General features: G+C 42.7%; 1 protein-coding gene across 7 annotated transcripts in view; it reads right to left on the bottom strand.

Annotated features, from left to right (window-relative positions):
- The window catches only part of VSTM4 (V-set and transmembrane domain containing 4), a 120,880-nt gene that overhangs the window by 43,092 nt on the left and 65,303 nt on the right, over positions 1-12,485 (bottom strand). For 3 of the 7 annotated variants that reach the window (XM_073241217.1, XM_036999425.2, XM_073241218.1), the window contains 2 exons: positions 12,303-12,409; positions 10,791-10,852 (listed from right to left, as the gene is read on the bottom strand). In XM_073241217.1, the coding sequence (XP_073097318.1) occupies positions 10,791-10,852; positions 12,303-12,409 (169 nt within the window). Of the gene's footprint in view, positions 1-8,344; positions 8,405-10,790; positions 10,853-12,302; positions 12,410-12,485 lie in introns of those variants that run through there. The other 4 variants (XM_073241216.1, XM_036999424.2, XR_012133294.1 and 1 more) reach the window with 2 other exon arrangements.

The following is a 12,485-nucleotide window of genomic DNA, read 5'->3' as shown; positions in this document are numbered from 1 at the left end:
GTTTTAAAAAACATTTCCCAGCAGTGCAATGATCCCAGCAATGAAGTGCACAATAAGAGCAGCCAATCAGCTGGGCCGAGATGGGAAACATGCCCCTGTTCTGCAGGAACATTCCCTGTAGACACACAGGGATGGGCCTGCTCCAGAATGGGGCCCTTGGGGATCCCTGGAGCAAGGCGGGCCTGTGTAACCAGGTGGGGTCACTCGTGGGGATGGACCCACTGCACCTCCAGGCCTGCCTTCCTCAGGCCCAGCTCCCCTCTCTGCCACCTGTTCACCTCTGTCAGGAGACTCCAAGACCCATGTGTCTGTCCCCACAACACCTGCACACTGCTTGCTGGTGTTCCATAAATGCTTGGGGAATGAATAAGTGGAAGACTGCAAAATGATCTGAGAATCAATGGGGCAGTAACCAGGAGACACAGTTGGAAGGCTCAGTTCCAAAGCTGCTTTCCACTTCAAAGCTCAAAGCCACATTCTCCTTCTAGAATGAGTGAGGCAGACAACGTCTGCAGCACTTCTAGAGTAGGGTTCCCGACGTCTCCCAGATGGGGGTTCCTAATGAGTGTTTAAGGTATTCCTAGTTGTAAGAGACTCCTGGAAAGTAAGGGCTTCACTTGGTCCATCATTAATAAAATCAGAGCTTCAGGCAACCTCCGTTGGCCTCTGACATACCTGAGAAGAGTCCAACCTCCCAGTTGTTTGAGAACACAGGCAGCAGAGGTCCAGGGCGCTAACCTCAGGGTCTGCCAGGAAATGACAGCCTTGTGCCAGGACTAAGAGCCCCTAAATCAAGACATTCTCAATTCCACTGCAGGAGGGTCTGATCACACCTCCTTGATGATCACATCCACTTATAAAAGGCTGAGTTGACTCTCTTCAGACTGTAGGAAGCCTGGGAAACCAAATGACTTTTGTTTTTCCAACTCTCATCTCTTCAGAAGCCTCGGCAGCTATACTTCCCTCTAGTCGACATACATAACTCCCCGTGACAATAATGGGATGCGCATGTGTACCGAGGGGGGCATAGAATTTTTATCTCTATAAAAATGGCACTAGCGTGGTACAAGCAAAGTTTTTGTTTTTTTCCCAAGGCTTTTACTTGGGGCAATATATTGCACATGTGGTTGAGGGTTTTTTCTTCTTTTTAATTTTAAATCGAGATTATGAACATATTTTATGCAGGTTAATATATCCTTTTCATGTAAAATTTAACTGAAACCAGTTCTAGCACATTAACGACAACAAGAGAAATTCTCTGGCTTATTATAAACATCCTTCAAGAAACCTGAAATGCCTGTCCTTTGGAAATAATTTTGCTGGGGTTTGGGTTATTATTAAAATCCTCTCAGAATTATATCACTGGTGTCTAATGTGCCTCAAAGCCCATTTCTGCTACTGATCAGAGAAAAACTCTTTCTGGTCTTTGCAATATATTCTCAAAGTGAATCTGAGCCAAGAAAAAGGGCTTCTTTCCTGATACCAGACAGTCGCCCAACAGGGCACAGTATCTTGGTCCTGGGCCAACCACTTGGTGGAAGGCTGGTTCCTTCCCTCTCAATTGTGACAGAATGAACCATGTCCCTTATGTCTGTTTTGAGGGTTCTGACCTTTCAGATTCCACAAGAAAGGCAAGTTTATTACAGACTTTAAGGGAATTCCAGACAATCAGGTCTTGGCCACATATTTCCTCCATATCAGAATTCTTTACCTGTGAGGAGCCCTAGGAGATCACAGGACAGGGCTACCCCAAGCTGAGATGGGGATGCGCTGTCCAGGGAAGTCTTCAGGAATGAAGGGAAGTCACAATCCCCTTTAGAAGCAGAATTGCATGTTTAATTTTCTCTTTATTGATAGATAGCAAATCCCACCATTCTCCCAAGGGGACTGAATTCTCTTACTAAAATGTTAGTAGAGTCCCCTCTGGAGGTGGCATCAGTGACTCAAACAGAGCTGGCCACTGAGTCTGATCAGTTATTCAGAGGCACAGTCTCAAACTTTAACATTAATCCAGTTCATCTGAGATGTTGTTGAATTGCACATTCTGAGTCATTAGATCTAGAATTTGGTGTGAACTTTCTTTTCAAGTTCCCAGGCAATGCCCAGGCTGCTGTCCATGGACCATGTTGCGAGCAGTAAGGACTCAGAGCACCAGTCACTGATCCCTGCCCTTTAGTTGTTCATTTAGTCCATACGCACACTCTAAGTTCCAGGTCTCCTACTGGGGACACAGAGATGAGGTGGACAGGTCCTCCACCACTTTAAAACTAGTGCTAATGAAAACTGAAAATTTCCATGCATCAAAAGACACAATGAACAGAAGGAAAAGGCAACCTACAGAATGAGTGAAAATATTTGCAAAGTATGTATCTAATAAGAAGTTAATATCTAGAATATATAAAGAACTTTTCCAGCTCAACAATAAAAACAACCTGAGTTAAAAAAATGGGGAAAGGACTTGAATATATTGTTCCAAAGAAGATATACGGATGGCCAACAAGAACATTAAATATGTGCACCATCATTAATCATTAGGGAAATGCAAATCAAACCACAATGAGATCCTATCTCACTTTAAGATGGCTTCTGTTAAAAAAAACAGAAAATAGCAAGTGTTGACAAGGAGATAGAGAAATTGGAACCTTTGTGCATTGTTAGTAGGAATGTAAAATGGTGCAGCCACTATGGAAAATAGTATGGCAGGCCCTCAAAAAATTGAAAATAAAATTACCATATGATACAGCAATTCCACTTCTAGGTATATACCCAAAAGAATTAAAATCAGGGACTCAAAGAGATATTTGTACATTTATGTTCATAGCAGCATTATTCACAATAGCTAACATGTAGAAGCAACCCAAGTGACATTGACAGATGAATTGAGAAACAAAAAGTAATATATATTATATATATATATATAAAGAAATATTCAGCCTTAAAAAGGAAGAAATTCTGACATATGTGGCAACATGGATAATCCTTAACAAACTGAAATAAGCAGTCACAAAAAAGTTAAATACTATATGATACCATTTATATGAGGTATCTAATAAAGTCAAATTAAAAAAGATAGAAAGTAGAAGGGTGGTTTTGAGGGTCTAGAGTTGTTTAAAGAGTACAGAGTTTTCCCAGATGAATAGAGTTCTGGAGATGGTTTGCACAGCAATGTGAATGTACTTAACACTACTGAACTGCATGCTTGAAAATGGTTAAGATGGTACATTTTATGTTGTGTGTATTTTAGCACGGTTTAAAAAAATCCAATTCCCACTGTCTGCACTGTGTTCAGACTATACAATATATAGCCTTTGTAGCATAAAAAATACAGAGGTCACTTTGTAAAACGGAACCATGTGGTTCCAGTGGGTGAAAAAGTACAGTCAGGCAGGTAAACATGACTTCAACGTGGAGTGGGAAGTGCTAAAATACAAGTAAGGCAGGGTGCTGCGGGAGCCCCAAGGAGAGGCTCTGGAGTCAGATGAATGGGGAGGCAGCAGGCATGTGAGCCAGGGGTGGTAGGGAGAAGGAAGAGAGGGACAAGCCCAGATATACTGAGAAGAAACAGGCTTTGGTCACCAGTGGGCACAGGGGTGAAGAAGAAGGTACCTTGACTCTGGATGGGCAGCCATTCCCTGAGGTGGGGACACCCCAGGTGGAGCAGGACCAGGGGAAGGGAATGGGTTCCATGTGCGCTGCAGTGCCTCTGGGGTATGTGTGGAGGCTCCAGGGGAGTGTCCCGTAAACAGTCAGAAGAACCAGTCTGGAGTTGACTTGAAGACCCAGGTTAGGGAAACGCTGGGATGTGCAGGTGGCTGCTGCATCTGTGGGCATGTTGACTGTCCCAGGCAATGTGTTCAAGGGGAAGAGTACCCCAGAGTCAGTCAACACTGGAGGCAGAGGAGGGAAGCTAGTCTAGCCATCTCGGGAGGGAAAACAGACAGCTGGAGAATGGCAGTATGGCAGGCAACCCACAGTTATTCCAGCATGAGGGTGATGATGCCTCGAGGTGTCAAAGCAACATTAACTGAAAAGTGCCATAAGAGTTGGTGATAGGGAGATCACTGACATGCAGAGGCATAACTCTGATGCCTGGAAGAACCTAGATTTGTGAAGAAGGGGATGAAGGGGCAGGATGCCTCAAAAAGAAGGTGGTGAGTGAGCCACACTGTACAGGTAGGTGGCAGCTCTGCAGGAGAAGGGGATAGGGCAACAGGTGCAGGACAGAGCTCTTGGGTCCTGGTAAGAGGACCTGGACCACAACAGGTACCAGGGCAGAGCAGGGGACAAATGACAGTCTGCCAGTGTGCATGCCACTTGCAGGAAGCTATGCTTCATCCTGAAAGCACAGGGGAGCCAGGAGAGTATTTTAAGCAGGGTAATGACATGGTTGAAGTTGTGTTTTAGAAAAATCCCTAGGCAGCATCAAAGAGGATAGATTGGAGAGGGAGAGACAGGATACAAAAGACCCACTGGGAAATTTGTGGCAATTAAGTCCATGATGTTCCTGATTTTTCTGTGTCTTCAGTCTTTTTCTCACCAGCGATCACTTTCTTCTTAGAGAACAAGGGTGGCCTGACCCTTTCTGCTGTCAAGTACTATATACAAGCAACTTAAGTCCAGAGATGGAGGACTTGGGGGTGATCCTCAGTGAGGAGGCTGTGGGCTCTGAAGCAGGAGGAGTACCCAGGAGTTCACTGAGCCCAAAGAACTGCATTCTCTGGCCCTTGGTCAGTTTGGGAGGCTGACTATCCTCCTTTCAAACACGTCTCCTGTGGCTCTTCTCCTTTAAACACTAAGGTCTTGCATACACATCACAGAAACCGTTTTCTCTTCCTCCACTTGGCCTGTAAATCAATAACTGACCTAATGCAATAAAATAAATCAAATGCACTTCTGGCTTTCTCAGTTTCTTCTGAAACAAGGAAGCAATGACAGCTTTTCCTGGAAGTACTTGAATTAGCTCAACGGGTTCTGGGGGCTTCAATGCAGGGACACTTCACCAGAGGGAGGGCATAGGGGTCCCCAGAAGGCTTCAGGGGGTTTTTGAGTCAGTGCCCATTCCCTAACCCCAATTTCAAGGGAAACTACATATTTTTTGAGTTTTGTAAAAGTGCTCCCTCATCCCCAAATCCATGAAGAAACACTGATACATTTAAATAATGACTATCGTTGTTTAAGGTTATTAGACAAACTGATCACTTTGTTGGTCAGAAAGACCCTGCAGGATAATGTGTGGCTTTGTTAGCTGATTAGCTAACTTTGAAAGCAGTGGTTGTGTTTGGTTTGTTTTAAAAAGGGCGTGCAGCATTGATATTTCGATTACAAAATGTCTAAAATGCCTTTCTCACCTCTCTGTTTTCTTCCTGAATCCTATCATTTTTTTACCTTCCAACACTGTAAGTCTCTGGTGTAAATACTTCTCACATACTGCCATGTCATCTAGGATACAAGAAAAGATTCCTGCTCTTCATGCATTGCGAGTGAAAACAAAGGACATACACATGTTATTTTTGCCTGGAGGAGTCCGGAGGTCAGCAGGGGCTGGCATGTGCTGCTGATCAGAGTGAGATGCAGTGGATAAGGCACCTAGCAGAGGAGCTGGCACACAGAAGGTGCTCAATAAATGGGGGCTCTTCCTTCCTGTCAGTGAGTTGGTGGAAGGGGTGGGCAGTGGGGCTTCCTGGGGTACACAGTGTCAGGATCCCTCTAGGAGGACTGCAGGCTCTGTGGCCTGTGACCACTCCTGAGAGCAGTGTTTTATGGAGACTGGAGCATAATGGAGCAATTACAGAACTAAACACCCTAAACTGGAACCAGGCCCCAAAGAAAAGATCTCTCCAAGTTATTTTCTAAATTGCCCACCAAGGTCTGTATGAGTCAACAGTAGCTATTGACATTAATTTCAGCTACCATCAAGACTTATTGATCTGAGAGATAAATATTGACCAAATTGAGACTAAGGTCAATACCGGCCTCCTGGGAAAATAAATCTTAATATTAACCAAAACTTGCAGACGCTAGGCCTGATACTTTTGCCTCTAAACTGCTGGTCAAACAGAGGCCCATTCAAAGTCAACTCTTTTCCTTATTGTGTATTCTTATAGGTATAAACTGCTTTCAAATCTATTCATTTCTAGAAAATTTAGAATTGAAAATTTTTAGTCTTTTCATATCTTAAATAATCAAAGGACAATGTGGTATTTAAGAACTGTTACTGGGTGTATGCCCATAAAACAAAGAATCCTTTTGAAATGCATACAGTTGCCCAACTTACTTTCTACAAAAATTAAGAATTTTCTATGTTGAATCTCCATCCAGAGGAGCACAGTAGCTCAAATAAACACACAAAAAGGTCTACAACAAAAAGTTGTGATTAGGACCAGTGTTACTTTTGAAAATGCCATCAAATTCAATCTGTTTATCAGTGGCCCCAAACTTCCTAAAGCAGCATTTTGTACCCAACAGGTGTACAACTGAGTTTTGTTTAACGGACAAATAAAAGGTGGAGCCCACCATGCTGTGAATTAGAGAAAGTTGTCCATTTAAGAGCAGTGGGACTGCAAAGGGGCTGCCCACAGGGCCAGACCTACTGTCTAGATGGGAGACAGAACACTACCCCGTGGGTTGTAGGAACTCACTTTTCTTAAACAGAGTGTGTGTCCTCACATGCAAAACTGGGAACAGGACAGGGGAAACTTATTGACTTATTGTGGGAATTAAACATGGTAACAGGCAAAACACAATTTTTTAAAATATATAGGTCCATAGAACTTCAGTAAACAACTGTTTCTGTTATTGCCAGGGTTAAGAGACTGGATTAGAAACAGCAGGTCCTGAGCAGCTTAGAGAGAACATGAGGTGGGCAAATTTACAAGGCATAGTCCCTCTTCAAGTTGTTGATAAACATCAGAATTAAGAAAAGATCTGAAAAAGATATACATATACACAGTGATGTACACAGTTGAGAGAAGAGAGTGAAGAAAGTTGATAGTTTTAGCTTTTGTACTCTATAGAGTTTCCAACGGCCCATAGAATGACCAGAGAGCTATTAAAATTAGCAAAAACTCCACAGCTACATTTGAGGACAAGACAGGGGTAGTCAACAGAGCAGAACTGATGAGGGATTTTTGATGACATGAAGCAGATGGAATCACACTGTGAAAGCCCGTCAGAAACCACGATTCACCACAGTCAGAAGGCGGCTCCCTTTGGAAATCAGGTGAACGAGCCTCTCCAGCAGAAAAGAAGGAAAGCTGGCAGCAGAGCAGCAGGGTGCGGGCAGGGCTGAGCCACGACAGGACATCAGAACCAGGCACAGCTTGCAGCCAGACCATGGCTCCACTTAGAGGCAAGGCATCAAATGAGCTTATGTGTGGGATTCAGAGGACCCTGAATTCAGAGTTCAAGTCCTGACTGCAAGTTATAAGCTGCATGACCCTGTGAGTCACCCATCTCTCACCTTCCTGAGTCTCACTGCACTCAAGCATTAAGTGGAAGGACAGAACCTACTCCACAGAGCTGGTGTGCAGAACCATTAACAAGCCTCCATCATGCTGCACACTGTCCCGGGCATGGAGAACATAGCAGTGCCCAGGGCAGACAAGCTCCCTGCCCTCACAGAGCCTGCATTCTGGTCAAAGGGAGGGGAAGTTAACAAATATCAAGTATGTCTGGGTGCATCTCATAGGGAGTGCCATCAGAGTGTGAGCAGTGTTTTATATAGGATTTCAGGAAGGTTTCTCCATTGGGGTGACATCTGAATAGAGACCTTAGCGGGTGAGTGGTAAGTCACAGGCATATCCTGGGGAGGACTTTCCAGGCAGAGCAGACAGCTGGTGTAAAGGCCCCACCAGAACATGCGGGGTATGTTTAAGGACTAGTGAGGAGCCCAGTGTGGCCAGAGGGGAACAAGCAAGGTGGAAAAATGATGGCAAAGAGGCAATGGGGACCAGATCATAGAGGGCTATGCTGCTACTAAGGTAGCTACTAAGCAAATGTGACTATAAGCACTTGAAATACCGTTCTGAGATGAGATATCCAATAGGTATAAAATCTACTGGATTGTGAAGTCTTAGTAGAACAAAAAGCATGTAAAATATTTTATCAATATTTTTATACAAATCATAGGCTTAAATCATAATATTTTTGATATACTGAGTTAAATAAATCATATTATTAACATTGGCTTCACCTGTTTCTTTTTACTTCTTTAATGAGGCTACTAGAAAATTTAAATTACATGTGTGGTTTGCATGATATGTAACATTACAGGCCATAGTAAGGAGTTTGGTATTTATTTTGAGCAATGTGGGAAATAAACAGAAATGCACAAAAAGATGCTTACCATATTTCCCAGGATGGAGTGGAAAAGGTTCACAAAACTAGAATTCCATTCACAGACAAACTGCTCAAATGTAAAGACAAACAAAGATTTGGGAGGAAGACACTGAATTCAAGAAAGAGTAATAATTATTTATAATGTAGTGAAGTTTAATGCAACTGGTCAGTAATGATTAATGCAACAGTAAGTAAAATAAATTAAAAGGAATGTGACAAGCAGATAACATAGGATACATTCCTAAACAGAGAAAAACAGGCAAAAAGAAACCATACAAAGTACTTCATTTTAGCCATCCTGGTACATGTGAACTGGTTTTATGCTTTTAACTTCCATTTCCATGATGCCAATAAGATTAAATACTTTTCTTGAGCTTCCTGGCTGTTTATTTATCTTCTTTTGTAAAGTACAAATTTAAGACTGCCAATTTTTTTGGTAGGGTTGTCTTTTTCATATTGATTTGTAGATGTTTGTATGTTCTAGATAAGAATCCTTTGTCAGATATATGCATGACAGATATGTTCTCCCAATCTGTGGTTTGCCTTTTCATTTACTTATTGGTATTCTGATCAGAAGAGACATTTGAATTTTAAGGTAATCCAAATTTTTCAATCTTTTCCTTTATGGTCGGTACTTTATATGTTTTGTTTAAAAAAATCTTTGCTTACCCTGAAGTTAGGAGGCAAGCTAACTTTAAGGAGCTTTATTTTTACTTTTCATATTTAAGATCCTTGTGTAATTTTTTGTATGCAGTGTGAAGCAGAGGGTATGGGTCATTATTTTTCACATGGATATGCAACAGACCCATCACCCTATATTGAAAAGATAATCCCTTCTTCACTGTAATGTCACTTCTATCATTAATCAAGTTGACAATATCTGTGTAGATCTGTTTGGAGCTCTTTATTCTGTTCCTTTGGTCTATCTTTGTGCTTGATACTATATTGTATTAATTACTGTCCCTTTAAGGTAAATCTTGAGAATGGGTACATAATTTCGTCACTTTGTTTTTTTCTTTCATGATGATCTTGGCCCTTTGTAATACATATACATTTTAGAATAGGTTTGCCAGTTTCTCTCCTTTCAAATCTCTCTCTCTCTCTCTCTCTCTCTCTCTCTCTCTCTCTCTCTCTCACACACACACACACACACACAAATACTGACATGTAAAATCAGTGAATAAGAAAATGAGAGAAGGGGTCCAGCTCTTCCCTACAGAAGAATTTCAAGTAGCAAATGAGGAAGGATTGAGGTAAATAGAAAATCACCAGTAGTACACCACAGTGATAGCTGCTGCCAGCAAAATCCACTGATAAATTCTAAATTGTATGGGCAAAAGTTCAAGGCAAAAACAAGGCATTTGCATAGCTTGACATATCTCTCTTAAGATATTTATTAATTACTGTGGTGGTTAACATATGTCCACGAGCTCTCTGATACTCCTGCCTGCTAGAGATGGAGCTCAGCTCTCCTCCCGTTAAGTGTAAACTGGACCTGTGACTAGCTGCTAACAAATAGATGATGCAAAGGGAAAAATGGTAACTTTATACTGAAGCAGGCTGGCAAACACCACCTTAACCATGTGATAAAGTTGAACCTAGTCATTAATAAGATCTACCATTATGTACCCTGATATGACGCAATGAGACTCTGGGTGTTGTTCCTCTCCTAAATCCATAAACTCATTTCTACTCATCATTTTAGAACATTTTAGAATGTTTAAAATAACATTTTAGAATGTAAGGACATTCTAAAAAATAACTGGATGACACTCTTTGAAAGGCTCAAGGCCATGAAACAAAAATATTTTCAAAAAAGGAGGGACTCCCATCAGTTGGAGGGGACTAAGGAGACATAAGAACTAAATGCAATGCGATATCCTGGATTGGATAAGTGGAACAACTGCTGAAATCTGGTCAAAGTCAGGACTGCAGTAAATGGTGATATACTAATGGCAATGTCTTACTTTTGACAAACACACCATGACTATGTAAGATGTTAACATTAGGAGAGTCTGAGAAAAGGGTAGACGGGAACTCTATACTATCTTTACAACCTTCTGTAAGTCTAAAGTCATTCCAAAATAAAAGGCTATGACACATTTTCTGGAAGGTTCTTCAGCAGTCTCTTTGGAGAGATTATCAGGCAAATTTTACAAGCAGGTATCCACATTCTATTTTATACATTCCTGAGTGTGGCATTTTTATTTGCCTTGAAAAAAAGCATTTATAATACAAACAGCTCCATTTGGATTTTTTAAAGACATGTGGGAATTAAGAATGGAGCACAGCTGGTTCAAAAGTTGACCCAAGAAGAGAGGATGCTGTTGCTTGGGGACAAAAGAACCAAGGACTTTCAGCATGTTTTGAGCCAATAAAGGTACAGGTTGGCCCATGAAGTGTGTTGAAGGCTTGCGGGGAACAACACCCCAATATAGAACATGGTTACTCACCAGGGCGACTTTCCTTTGCGGTTTCAGCAGCTTCGGTTTATGGAAAGTGGCGGCTATGGGAGCTGTGGATGTACATCGAGAATTCAGTTTGCAACTGCTCCCAGGATTCTTAATGCCCACAGATCCTGAGCACTGTGGACACACTCTGTGGAGATTCTTGGACCCTTCCCTTGCCCCATGGAAGAACTCCAGTTTCTGATCTAGGTACTCTTGAGTTCCTGCTGACGGGGCAGCAATCCTCCCCTAAATTTTGGACGTGTCATACTCTCTCCTCAGCAAGGGGAACAAAATAGCTCTACATAAAACACTGCCAACTACAAAGAGGTCAAGTGTGCAGGTGAGCACCAGGTGCAGTTGGTAAAGGCTGAGGCTGGGACCTTCCCTGGGCTTCATCCTAATTGCACACTATTACAGACAGCAGTGACCCTTGACCCCCTCAGAAGCCTGGGGAGATCATCAGGGAGGGTCATATTGATTCATTAAATAGGGGGGGGAAACTTAGGCTCTTCTCAAATGTCATAGAAGTGGTATTTAGATGATTTGGGACTTGAACTTGGCTTTGAAAGTCAGGCAGACCTCACTTCAAAGCCAGGCACTACTCCTTAGCTCTGAGTCTCATTTTCATCTTTTATAACGTAGGGTACTATCTAGTCTGAATGAGACAATACAGCAGGATGCTGCCTGGTCCAGAGCAGGGGTTCTCTGCCCACCTTCCCTCCCAAGGCCTACACCTGTCATGCCTCCCAGAATGTCCATGCCTTCCACCCACTCTGTCCACCCGACATATGTTCAGCCTGTGCACCACTGTTCTTCATCACAGGGCTCTAAGGGTCCCCAGGGGAGAGCCTATAAATCCCCCATTGAGGGACAAAATATATCTTGTCTTGTTATTAAAACATTCACCTGGGCAATCATAGTACTTCCAACTATATTTCAAATTCCTTAAGTTTGAACTTCTCTTAATTTAGCCACAGTCCTTCAAGGAACTATCTATAGATGGTCCTAGTTCTCCTTAGACGTGTACAGTTCTTTCCTCCAGAAACACCCTTCTTCCTCACTTGTATAGCTCTAAGTCACAGCAGGAATCAAAGAATAACTCTCATTTTATCCTCAGAACAAATCCCAAATAAATTACATACATGTTTTACAACTTTAGAAAATTCAGAGAGCCCTCTTTCCCTTGAATGAACCAAGAAGATGCTGACACCCCCTTCCCCACTCTGCTATGTGAACAGTTCAAAGTGAAATACACTGTGGGATCAGTCTGTGGATACTGAGCCCAGCTTACCTGCTAAAGCCATGCTGGGCCAATGGCACGACCTCTAGCCCCAGCCCAGGGATGGGGCTCACTCTGACCAGAATCTAAGAGGGGTCCTCCAGATCCTATAATCACTGGATATCATGTCCTCCATCTGCCTCCTCCTCCTGTCCTAACCCCACATCAAAGCCCGGACCCACCTCTGGGTCAGTCATGGTGGTGTCCATGTAAGTAATTGCAGGCTAGCCCCCTACCTTTGGCAGGGACTGCAGGAGGAACCTCAGCCTTCTCCTTCCGCCTCTTGCCCTTCTTGGGCTGCAATGGGGCCAAGCTGGTCATGCTGGTGACGGTCTCCCCTGAGCTACAGAACAAAAAAGTCCTGATGAAGGCAAAGGGAGATTTGGAAAAGGAAAGGAAGCAATAATTTCCAAGTGTTT

Source organism: Manis javanica, chromosome 7 (genome assembly GCF_040802235.1).
Source record: "Manis javanica isolate MJ-LG chromosome 7, MJ_LKY, whole genome shotgun sequence".
Lineage (NCBI taxonomy): Eukaryota > Metazoa > Chordata > Mammalia > Pholidota > Manidae > Manis > Manis javanica.
The sequence above is the reverse complement of the archived record's forward strand: the minus strand, read 5'-3'. Positions and strand labels throughout refer to the sequence as shown.